This window comes from Alosa pseudoharengus, unplaced genomic scaffold, assembly GCF_046254945.1.
Source record: "Alosa pseudoharengus isolate Yale_2024_CS ecotype anadromous, Long Island Sound unplaced genomic scaffold, YU_APseudo_1.1 YU_APseudo_1.1_scf_2, whole genome shotgun sequence".
Classification (NCBI taxonomy): domain Eukaryota; kingdom Metazoa; phylum Chordata; class Actinopteri; order Clupeiformes; family Clupeidae; genus Alosa; species Alosa pseudoharengus.
Window position 1 is genome coordinate 43,916,998 of NW_027468663.1, and position 13,040 is coordinate 43,930,037.

Genomic DNA, 13,040 nt, shown 5'->3' on the forward strand with positions numbered 1-13,040 from the left:
ATGACATGGGTACCATCTTGTGGCCATAGACATTAAGTGAGCTCACACTTACACTGCACTCTATGTAAACACACACACACACAAATATAAAATTACACCCTCCAGGTCAGCCACAATGTCTGACTCAAAAACTTGTGTTAGTATGGTGAAAACACACAATAAACTGTGGTTTGACCACAGTCATAATATTTTAAGAATTGGTCATAAACCACATCAAGGTAAAAAAGTTAAAAACTGTATTATGCAGATCTGAATATATCAAGAACCAAGTTGTGAACCAAGCTCCTTCACCTTTGTGTGAGGCTGTGATGTTATCTAAGTGATATTTATTTATAGATGATTTATAAGAGCAGTGAGGAGGAGGAGGCGGAACATATAGCCAGCTGGTGGGTTAAAACCTTAATAAGAGGATTGCAGGTTCCTACGGCTAAACTCACACTACACACTCCTTAGAAGGTAGAGGTGCAGTGCCAGCATGTGCGCGCACGCACACACACACACACAGACATGCACGCACACGCTCGCACACACACACACACACACACATACACAAACTCACACACACACCAACACACACCCATGAGATTGACTGCACACCTCAGTGAGTCTGAAAGAGAAGGGTGAGAGAGAGAGAGAGAGAGAAAGGGGAAGGAGAGAGACTTCTGTAGAGCTGGAACTTATTATGGAAAACACTGGAAGGATAAGTGCAAGTGGCAATGAACTGTGAGAGCTTATGCTGATAGAGGGGAAAAAAATTTGGACGCTTCCCACTTTATTTCTTCACTGCAGAGGTAAGATATGACTGCCAAGTCAATTAAGGAACTGAAGTTTCTCTCTCTCTCTCTCTCTCTCTCTCTCTCTCTCTCTCTCTCTCTCTCTCTCTCTCTCTCTTTTCACCACTATTAACTTTAGTGATTCCCTCCTCAAAGATCACAATATATTTGCATCTTTGCATTCTTAGCACTAACATGGATCAGGAGGACATCTCCCCCCTCAAGCACTTTGTGATAGCCAAAAGGACCATCAACTGTATCTTTGACCAGCTGCAGGACTTTGTTAGAGAAGGCTCTGTGTTTGTCAAGGGTGAGTTGTGTATTAGCCTGTAAACTATTTAGTAAACTAACCGCAGTCCTATCTTGTCCCTATTGCTGTGACGTTGTCTGGTCAGTCTACTCACGGGTGCCATTTTGTGCTGCCCATGTGGCCGTCTCATCCCTGCCCAGTCATTGTTGTTGTCTTCCATATACAGTATGTTGTCCACCACTTATGTGTGTTGACACTGTTTAGCATTGGCCTGTAGTAGTAGTGCCCTGTCCCCTTGAATGTTTGTTGATGTTTCTCTTTCTGCTACTGATTATGGTGTCTCTCGCTTGTGTTTTGTTGATCTCTTTCTCTCTCACACTGATTCATTAGCGGTGTTGTTCACTGTAAGTGCTTGATGACATTGTGGTCATCCTGTTTGTTGCTGTGCCCCTTTGTTGCTGATGCTCATTTTCTCCGTTGGTTTTTTATGCCAATCAAACACATTGTCCTCCTCTTTCTGTATGCATGTGTCTATGAGTGTCCATGTGTGTGTGTGTGTGTGTGTGTGTGTGTGTGTGTCCTTGTGTATCCATGTGTGTGTGTGTGCGTGTGTTGCTGTGGGCAGAGACATGGCACAGTGAGGACCTGGAGCAGGTGGCTGTGGAGGATCAGTGTGTGCAGATGCAGGCCTGTACGAGGAAGCTGACCATCATCAGAGAGGTGCTGGCCCGCAGGCACATGAAAGTGGCCTTCTTTGGCAGGTACAGGCCACGGGACAGGCATTACTTAGCGGCCAGCTCGCGTCAGGACAGACAGGATGAGCTTTTACGCAAATGGCCACTGGGCTTTATGGCTTTCTGGGCCAAATGTCAGGAGTCACATCAAGCATCATTAATCAAGTCAGTGTTTTCCCCCTTCACCCTTAAAATATCCTGCAAGTAGTGGGATTCCCAGAGAGACTGTGATCAAAGGATCATTTCACAAGAATTATAACAACACCACCAGCACAGAGAGAGAGAGAGAGAGAGAGACGGAGAGAGAGAGAGATGGAAAGAGAGAGAGAAACGTGCTGCCTTTGATAGCTTTACTTGGTTGAAGCCCATTGTTTGCTGGACATGGCCTCTTAACCAAATCCTCTCTGTCAATGACCAGAACGAGTAACGGAAAGAGTACAGTGATCAACGCCATGCTGCGGGAGCGGGTGCTGCCCAGTGGCATCGGCCACACCACCAACTGCTTCCTGAGCGTGGAGGGCACGGATGGCGACATGGCCTACCTCACCACTGAGGGCTCAGACGAGAGGCAGAACATCGAGGTACAACAGAGCACAGTCATGGAATTAGAGTCCTGGGTGCTGTTGTTATGTAAGCCATCACAGTAAGAGTTTGGATGGACTCTTTTGCAGAGACCACACTGGTTGTACCCTGTTATCCAAGTCTTTCCTATCGTTATATAGCCATTTTATATCCTAATTCCTGACACTTGTGAATATCCCCAATGACTTTCAGGGATGTAGTGGTAAAATAAGAGGTGGGTAAACTATGAATTCTGTAATGACGGTAAGGTGGACTGCGCCATGCGGTATCAGATTTTTAGAAAAGGCATTTAGAAAATGTTTGATGATGGTGGAGATTATTGTCCAATGTTTATAACAATACAAGTGGTATTAAATGGTTCCTAGAGTGCTGATGAGTGTACATATCGTGATTGTGGATTATACACTGTTATCTTTAAATGTTAAAAGTTGCAAATTGGTGAATAAACTCTTTTGAGAGGTGGATAAACTCTAATAAGAGCTGGATAAACTCTATTTCTGACATTTCAGAGGTGGGTAAACTGCGTTTACTTGCGTTTAGCCTCCACTACATCCCTGATGACTTCATTCCAGAGAGTATACAAAATATACAAAAAGAAAGTCCTCATGTCAGCATTGTTCATACCACAGCATGCTAAATGTATTAGGGGTTTACAGCTAATAAACTACAAAACAGTCCATGCTGTCGCTTAGATTAATGGAATACCACGATGAATAATTGTGCCATTTCTTTTTATTGTGTAACCTATCATGTCTGTAAATGAGCTTTTAAAGCCTTAGTCACATACAGAGCCAGTCCACTGAGTGGTTTTGCATGTGTCCATCTGACTCGTCTGTGTCCACATCTCTATGCTCTCAGACGGTGAATCAGCTGGCCCATGCGCTACACATGGACCCAGACCTGGACTCCGGCTGCCTGGTCCGAATGTTCTGGCCCAAGACCAAGTGTGCCCTGCTGAGAGACGACCTGGTGCTGTTGGACAGGTACATGAATCAGCACACAGGCCTGTCCAAGTGTATTTTTTTACCGCAATACTTTTTACTCTATTTTTAGTTGTATAGCAGATATCACATTCACAGCAGTGTTAGGTTAGGCATAAGTATTAGATAATAAAATAAGACCTGTAATACCTGTAATATGTTTTTATTTCAAGACCATGAGATATTATACGGAAACATTCTGATGAAATTGAACAATAGTCACAGAGTTGTCACGGATCATGTTCCAAGATCTTTTTCGTTGTTCAGTGCTGACCTGTGATGGTCAGTCTGTCGTGAGACTGTCCAACCCCCCCCCGCTCTTATAGCTTAGGCCTTAAGAGCCTTGTTGAGGGTGAGAGTCGGGGTGGGGTGAGGGGTGAGAGCAGGGAATGGGATCAGTGGGTTAATGACATCTGACCCTCCTGCCCCCTCCCTCTCTCTCTCCTTCTCTCTCTCCCTCTCTCCCCAGCCCGGGCATCGATGTCACCTCTGAGCTCGACAGCTGGATCGACAAGTTCTGTCTGGACGCTGACGTCTTTGTGCTTGTGGCCAACGCCGAGTCCACCCTGATGAACACGGTGAGCGCTCGCAGACACCGTGGCGCCGGAGCCAAAATGTCTGCCCGTCTGTGTTTTGATATTTATATGCCGTGAGAGCGAGCTGCAGACGCAAGGTAGGCTGAAAGGTCAGAATGTGTCCAGAAGGAGGCCCAGCCAGCTCAGATGATGTTTAGATTATTGCTGGATAAATTGTTTGGACTGGGTCATTTCTTCTTTGCGTTACGAGACCTTCATTGCACAATAGTCCTTTTAAAAGTGTTTTATGAGTTGTTCTGCAGCCCAGCCCCACTTTTTCACATACTGACTTCGCCTCCTTGTTTCTCTTCACTTCAAGGAGAAGCACTTTTTCCACAGAGTGAGTGAGAGGATCTCGAAGCCCAACATCTTCATCCTGAACAACCGATGGGACGTCTCAGTATCGGAGCCAGAGTACTTGGAAGATGTATGACACATACAATCAGTAGATGTGATGGACTCAAGTGGCAGATCCAAAGTTAGAGTATTAGTGTTAGAGAGACTCTTGGGGTTAGTATCATGATAACCTTGTGGGATTAATATATCTTGTGGGATATTAAGATTTTATGAATCTTTGCCTAATTAAAGACATAAATAAGATGTCCCTTTTCCATTGTGACTTTCATCAAGGTAATTTGGTCTGTGGATGTGTTAGGGTTAATTCCTCTATTAGAGGAACTGTTAAAGCCCTTATCCTTTTGAAACATAGTAGTCGACAATGCATCACATTAGTAAATGATGACAGAGGTGTATGTGTTCAGGTGCGGAAGCAGCACATGGACCGCTGCCTCAGCTTCCTGATGGACGAGCTGAGGGTGGTGGACGCCCGGCAGGCCCCCAACCGCATCTTCTTTGTGTCGGCTAAGGAGGTGCTGAGCTCCAGGATGCATCGAGCCCAGGGCATGCCAGAGACAGGTGAGCCCTGGACCATCAGGGTTGAGCACATCCAACAGCCACAAGGTCACAAGGTTTAATGGCACACAGTCAAAACTGCCTTTACTATATGGACAATGACAGTAAGAGACAATGAGTCCAATTCCATGTTCAGGGAACACCAGCACTATGGAGACTGAGCTGTAAATCTTAAATGACCAGAAGTCAACCAATCATAAAAAAGAATCTGATTGTTAAAGCAACACCAAATAACTTTTCTTCTGTCACACGCACGCTATTTGTTTATCCAGCAACGGCTTTGCAAATAACGATGTCCATAGACAAGGTAGAATATGTTGCATGATTTTATGAAAGTACGATGTATTGCGACATCATGCAAGTCAAATTTGTAGTTTCTTATTCCATCGAACTACAAACCCGCTACCCGATCTGACAAACTTACATAGTGCTGTTACAGCCGATAGAGGTCCGCGAAGCGAATGCAGAAGTGCCGTTCACCCTGTTACGAGTTGATGAACCACGGAAACAATTTTGGAAACATTATTTTAAGGTACAAAAAACTCTTTGGTGTTGCTTTAATGTGAATCTTCCTGTATATTCTCTTGATTGACAATGTTAACACACACACACACACACACACACACACACACACACACACACACACACACACACACACACACACACACACACAAACATAGTTGTAATAGCTCCATTTTGCAAGTTAGATGCAGATTTTATATTTATGAGAAAAATATATGACATATATATTTTATATTATATAATATATGAAAAGTAATATAGTGCACATTTCTGTCATTTTCTTTCCCATTTCAACTTCATCATGCTCCTCATAATTCTTTGACTGTGACGTGAGTCAGGTTGGTTTATTTTGTGTAGGTGGTGCCTTGGCGGAGGGATTCCAGGAAAGACTCAAGGAGTTCCAACGTTTTGAGAGAACGTTTGAGGCAAGTGCCAAAGCTGAGGTCCCGCTAAGAATGTTGCATTGTAGGGTAAAATGGACGACTCCAGGCTGAATAACAGGGTATCAGAGCACCTGAGAGAACAGCAAATAAAACATCTAACTTTGACAAGCCCTTTCAGTTGCTATTCATTGATGAAGATTCAATGATATTTTATCACATATTATTACTTTGTTCTTCAAAAAAAGCTGAAGCAAACTACGAGGAGCCGAGTGAAGTGATGATGACAGTGTTGTTTATTTTGCTTTTTGGGGCCCGTCCCTGAGTGTGGGCTCTCAGTCTTGGCACCTAGTGCACATTCCCTGTGATGTGTCAGATGTTTGGCCCTCCACACTCAACCCCCTCCTGGCAGAACAGTAGTGCCACGTCCCTGTGCCAGTCTGCTCTCCGCGCCAACCCCTGGCACATCCACTGATCCCCTAGATGGATTTAGGTGAGGCGGACCCCCCACATACACACCCTTACCCCTCCTCCTCCTCCTCCTCCTCCTCCTCTTCTTCTCCTGCTTTGTCTCTTTCCGCTCCTCTTTTCACCAAATCCCATTTTAGCCACATGACACACAGTCTCAGTGCAGCGTTTGATCTAGCTGGTAGGGCAGGGCCACTGAAGACCTGCTTTTGATCATTAGCTCAATTTGTAGGACAAGGCCCTTCAGTCTGCTCAGCCAGCGTTCACACATAGGCCCACTGGTTCCTTTTATTCCCCCATAGGGAGCCACGTCTGCTGCTTCGCATGAATATATCTGAGTATTTGTGACACTGTGATGCTACTGTATGCTGTTACTGGATGCTGTGCTGTGACGTATTTGCTTTCAATTAGTGACTCAAACCTCCTCTCCTGGAGGTTGGCACCTTCACAGGAGTTTATTTCACAGTCAGCGGTGAAGACCAAATTTGAGCAGCACACCATCCGAGGTTGGCAGATCACGGAGTCTGTGAAGGACATCATGGACGCTATCAACATCACCTCGGCAGAGAAGAAGTAAGGCCGGTCTTCTTAGTTTCCACCCTCCCATTAGTTATAGACCCTTTCAACAATAAAAACAAAAACTTCCTCTGCATTAAGATAACATATGGAATGTTAAAACGGAAGCCTTGTGGATATGATAATGGAACTCTCTTAAAAGGGTCTGTACTGATGTTATAATAGCAGCAAATAGCTTTGAAGTTGAAGTAGTTTACAAAGACACACAAACGGTAGCAATGTGGAGCATCAAGGGGTGACGTCAGATACGGGAACACTTCAGCTCTGACCTCTTAGCACCTCGACTTCTTTGAAAGAGTGTCGCTCCAGTAATCCGAGCAGCCAAGCAAAGCCCTTTGCAATATCAAGCCGCCGGGCCTCTGGTTTCCAGGGAACCCAAACACAGGGAAGATGTATGCTCCCGCTCTGCTGTAAATTACGTCAGATAAAACAAGCGTCCACTAAATGGAAATGTTATTTCACTCACTTTTCTTCCATGAACTGTAATGTTAAAATATGACCACTGTCTGCAGACAATGCAGCGGGTGTATTTTAGCAGACCAGAGAAATGAATCACATCACAACCCCCCCCCCCCCCATAGCTGGCCTGGTGTAGCATGGCACTGGCGGCGAGGAGGTTACGGGTTCATCCCTGAGGGAGAAGACACACACACACACACACACACACACACACACACACACACACACACACACACAGTAGTGATTGCACGACGCCATCCGAGCTGTAAGTCACTTCGTCTGCTCAGTGTCAAAGTCAAGCACGAAACGCCCGGGACTCGTAGGCTCTGACAGGACCTCGGTGAGCTGAGCTGAGCTGGTCTGCACGGGAGAGAGTTAGAAAGGCATGCCCCTTACTGCTCTCCAAATTCCAAAATACCAAAGCTGTGACTTCAGCGACGGGAGACCGACACGCTAGTGATAACATACATGTCTCTTGCCTGCACTCTCCCATCGTCTGGAGATGAACACCTCCATCACCCCCCCCCACACACACACACACACACACACACATACACCTCTCCTTCACCCTCTGTCTGAGTGCAGGCCTGTTGTTTGTCTCATCAGGGTGCTCTCTCTGGAGGAGCGGGAGTCACTCATGGACCGGCTGGAGTTTGTGCGCAATCAGCTTAACGTGCTGACCGAGGATGTGAAGGAAAAGATCAAGGCCACGGCTGACGAAGTGGCCGCCAAGGTAGTGTGGCTTTTCAGAGCTTCGGATTGGGCCGAATCCACCACACACACACACACACACACACATACACGACACGCCCCAAGAAGTCCCGGGGGTTTAGTGGGCCACTAGTGCACTACAGTGGTTGAAGTGGATTGTGGAGTGCACACCACACTGGCACTTGTCAGGAAGGGCTACGCATTTCTGACACTTGGTTCATCTTTTAAATCCCTTTCATTGGCTGTAATCCTGTAACGGTTGGCGGTTGTGTGTGTGTGTGTGTGTGTGTGTGTGTGTGTGTGTGTGTGTGTGTGTGTGTGTGTGTGTGTGTGTGTGTGTGTGGTACTCCCTAGGTGACTGCTGCCATGGTTGAGGAGATCAAGGGTCTGTCTGCTCTGGTGGAGGAGTTCTGCTCGGACTTCAGCCCGGCCCCTAATGCCTTAGCTCTCTACAAATCAGTGAGTTCAAGGCACCACACACACACACACACACACACACTTGTGTATGGTGTGGTGTGACAGACACTTTACACAGGACAAAAGCAGAGTAAGGCTCTTCAGAATAAGGGTGAGAGAATATGTGTGTGTGGGTGTGTGTGTATAGGGGGAGGGGGGGTATGGACAGTATGTCTATGTGTATGATGTGTGTGTATTGTTGTGTGTTCATAGTTGTAGAGGAGGACTCTGTGTGTGTGTGTGTGTGTGTGTGTGTGTGTGTGTGTGTGTGTGTGTGTGTGTGTGTGTGTGTGTGTGTGTGTGTATGCGCGCGTGCACACGCGTGTGTGTGTCAGTGAGTAAGTAAGTCCTGTTTACCTCTGAACTGGATCTCCATGACTACAATAATATCATGGTTGGTGGTCCAAAGCACAGGTCTCTGTAGATATACTGGTGTTTTTGTTTAACAACGCAGTCCAAAGATGACAGAAAAAGAGCCTGTGGTTAGTATATATACAATTCGCTAAACCGGCGGTTGACAGCACTGATCCCTTGAATTTCTATTTGACTTACGGTCAACAGTAAACCCAGACTCTTTTATTGCACACTAATTTAACCACTATACAATTCATTTAAACAACCCAGCTAGCTAATAGAGTGCAATTGTCCATAAACCTCCAACCTTCCACAAACATATTGTGTCAACACCGGTCTTAGTATCTCACACAGATATACAATGAAAACAATAACAAGATAAAAGTACATGACTGGCACCACTGAGCAAGTGAAAGCACTTGACTTCTCACCTAGTCACATGGCCCAGTGGTCTGCCTTGTTCACCCTTCACTTGTGTTGCATCAGGTGCCAGCAGGTTCCTCTCGCTGCTCTGACCCTCTGTCGCCCCCTTGTGGTGTGTTGCAGAAGCTGCAGGCATACGTGGAGGAGAGGATGGGAAAGAACCTGGCCTTCCGCTGCTCCAGTAGTATCAGTGGCTACATGCAGTCCTCACAAAGAGACATCATGGGTACACCTCATCACAAGATTCCATTTAGACATGTCAAAGACACAAATTTCACTTGTGCACCATGACCAATCCATGGACTAAGTCAGGGTCTTTTTAGTTCAGTTATGTAGCACTTTTAAAAATGGACAAGCATTTCTCATATCGATTTGGATTATGACATAACCCTCATAGTTTATAGTTCATGTTTCAGGTCTCTACTGGCCCTGTGCCACTCTAACACCTTAGAGTTCTCATCAACTAGTATAAATCATGATGATGTTATTACCTTCATTATTACGAAGAGTAAAACCATCACTGCGCCAAGCCAGGGGCAATAAGTTGGGGCACTGTTCATGAACCCACAGCTATGGTGTGAATTAAATGCTCTCTGTGTGTTTATCTCTGCAGAGAGCATACGTCCTCTGCTGCCCCCTACTGCCAGGGGCAACCTGCACCTCCACCTCCCCAGCCACAAGTTTGACGTCTCCTACGACCTCAACTTTGCCACCCTCTGCACAGACTTCCAGGGCAACGTCGAGTTTCAGTTCTCCTTGGGATGGACGGCCCTGGTCAACCGCTTCCTCGGGCCGGCCCATGCCAAGCGTGCCCTGATATTGCTGGACGAGAACATTCAGGTATGACCTTAGGGCTCCAGAGAGGGATAGAGATGTACTGAAATTGAATTGAAATTACAGTATATACCTTACCTAGTGTACTTATCGGAAACTGATTGAGCATTTAAAACCTGATTAAAAATCTGTCACAAAATGCTAATGAAGAAAACAGTGGTTGTTTATAAAACGAATGAATGCACTGGAAATATCCATTGGTAATGGTTGTACATGCACCCATATCAACATCAACCAACAACAGACTATCCTGTTTGTAGGCAGCTGGATTTGCTTCAACTCCCAGGGACCCCCAGGCCCAAGAGGACCTCGCCATCTCCATGGCAACCAAACTGGCATCTTACACCTCCAGAGCCTCCATGGGGGTCGTGGTCATTGGAGGAGTGGTGAGATGACTCTCTTACGCATGGCCCATGTCTTCACTTGTACTTTGGCCCCCACCATTAGCATCTGGAGGGCACAGAATGTATTGGGGCTACTGCACATTTCGGTTACCATTAATCCTATTGATGCCATTTTCTATTTGTTATCTAACAACAATTAGCCTACTATTAATGTAGTAGTATCATTTGGTTGTCAGACTAAATTCAGTAACACATTTATGGTAATTGTGTGTCTGTGTCTCCAGGTGTGGCGATGCCTCGGCTGGAGGCTGATAGTGATTTCTGTGAGCCTCTACGGCCTGCTCTACCTGTACGAGAGGCTCACCTGGACCAATGGCTCCAGAGAGAGGGTTCTGAAGCAGCAATTTGTGGACTTTGCTACCCAGCGGCTCCTGGCCATCACACCCATCACCAGCTCCCACTGCAGCCAGCAGGTCCATCAGTAAGTCTGCAGCAGCTCCTGGGGCACTGGGTTCGCCTGAGCTGACACAGTGGGGCTGCCTGCATGAATAATCTTATAGTTTATATACTGCACTTTCCCTGTTTCATGGATGAGTAATCTTATAGTTTATATACTGCACTTTCCCCGTTTCATGGATGAATAATCTTATAGTTTATATACTGCACTTTCCCCGTTTCATGGATGAGTAACATTGTAGCTTATATACTGCACTCCTCCCATTTCTTTCTCTTTTTTTCTGGGTGTCTTGTCTGGTCAATAGCCTAACTATTGACCTGCCTGCATGGGTAAAATGTGTGCAAAATGTATAGAGCATCACTGCTGATGAATCATGTTCTTCTACACAGTGATGACGCATAGAATTGAATGTACACTGCGAGTCATGAGCACATAGTCTTACTGTTTGTGTGTGTGTGTGTGTGTCTCATCCCGTCACACCATCAGGGAGATGGTGGCCACGTTCAGCCGCCTGAGCCAGCAGGTGGATAAGAGTGAAGGCGAGCTGGAGGCAGACATCTGGCGGGTGAACTGCAGGATCCAGCGGCTGGAGGGGGTTCAGAAGCACTCCAAAACCCTTAGGTCAGTTTCACCCTGCTCCACACGACACAGGAACCATTTAGAGATTTTAACAAAAAACCCTTTTAAGGCGCCTTGTTGAACCTCTACCGAGAGGCCTTTCATGGAATAGTTTTCACTGAAAGAATATTTTTAGAATATAAGAAAGAATATAACATTATATTTGTGTGTTTTTTTACTCTAAGGAGCTCTCAAAAGCCTCACTGTGAGCAGTGCAGATAACAGGATGACTTGCATTAAATTGTGTCCATTTCAGTCTTGACAAGACAGGGTCGGTCTACATTCTGATAAGATATTATCAAAATGGATGCTCTGAAAAAATGCATGGGACTACCCTGTTTGTGCTATTATTGACTATGTTGACAATCCAAATACGTCCAAAATGACAAGCATCCCTGCATGACAGTTACTTTTTGGGGTCACAGCATATTGAAGGGTGTGGGAGAGGCTGCTATACTGGTGCACGTTCTGATTCAGAGCATCCTTCCAATCAGAAACCAAAAATAAATGTTTTGAGTTTGTCACATTAGAGAAAAGAAAAATCTAAATGCTACATTTATCTAGATGATAAACATTGGAGGGGTTTATTCTTCTCCAACTGTGTGGGCAGGTCCCTTGACTGCGCTGAAGCCACACCTCAACTGTCCTAACACGTAGTTCCAACCATACTCTCAACCAGCTGATTCTAGTTATCACAACTCTTCATTAATTAGACCATATATCTGGCTTAAAAAACATGTGTGTTAAGTGTACAAAGTCGTGTATTGTTTAGAATGCAACATGTATTGTTTAGAATGCTTGTAGTTCTTGCTTCTTAGTGATGCCAAAACGATGCAAGAATAATCCCTAAAAGATAGCATGTGCTGGGTTGTTTGAGTGAACGGGTGCTCTGGCTGCTTGCTGTGTGTTGCAGGCACAAAGCGACTGATCTGGAGAGACAGCTGGAGGCCTTTACCTCCCAGTATCTGCATGCCACACCCTGAGGCCTGGAGACTTCCAGAAGCATGGGCCGCGTAAATAATTCATCCGACATGTTTAAAACTGCAGCGGAGAAAAAGCAGGGAATAAAAGCCATAATGGTGCTACTGACTCCATGCAGCTTTCAACTGACACTGATTTCACTGTGAATCTGCTCTCTCTTTGGCTCCAACGTGCGTTGGCAAGGGGATACAGGACAAGGCTATTTGGTCCTAGTAATGGTCTTGTGTTGATACCTGCCAAACAGGTGCCATAAAGCCCTGTGCATAAATTCACAATGCTTGTTTTGTCCGAAAGGACTAGTTTAACACGGAAAGCATCAGGAACTAGACAAATACTGCATGTTCACTGAGGTTTACTAGGTTACCAGTAGAAAGGGACAGAGGAATGTATTGATTGACTGAAAATATTTTAAAAGATTAAGACCTGATGTTATACTATTTAATTATCACATTACATTCTGTTTGATGTTAAGTTTTTTTTTATTGGTTACAAGAACATATCGCCACATCTGGGTACAACAGTACAACTGTACAGATACAAAACAATCTGGTGTACAAACAAAGAAAATGTTTCAAAAAAGAAAAAAAATTAATTGCAAGTGAGCATTCACACAACAACACTGCAGGAAAATATGAATCCCTGGGTTTAGAA

General features: G+C 45.3%; 1 protein-coding gene across 1 annotated transcript; it reads left to right on the forward strand.

The window, feature by feature from the left end:
* Positions 1-676: 676 nt before the first annotated feature.
* On the forward strand, positions 677-12,867 carry mfn1a (mitofusin 1a). The gene is made up of 18 exons (XM_076295123.1): positions 677-791; positions 962-1,083; positions 1,649-1,784; positions 2,176-2,338; positions 3,198-3,322; positions 3,789-3,897; positions 4,214-4,321; positions 4,656-4,809; positions 5,686-5,753; positions 6,628-6,749; positions 7,818-7,944; positions 8,277-8,381; positions 9,279-9,381; positions 9,769-9,995; positions 10,250-10,375; positions 10,618-10,814; positions 11,277-11,411; positions 12,322-12,867. The coding sequence occupies exons 2-18, from the start codon at positions 969-971 to the stop codon at positions 12,389-12,391; spliced, it is 2,190 nt and encodes a 729-aa protein (XP_076151238.1). The 5' UTR covers positions 677-791; positions 962-968; the 3' UTR covers positions 12,392-12,867.
* Positions 12,868-13,040: the final 173 nt, after the last annotated feature.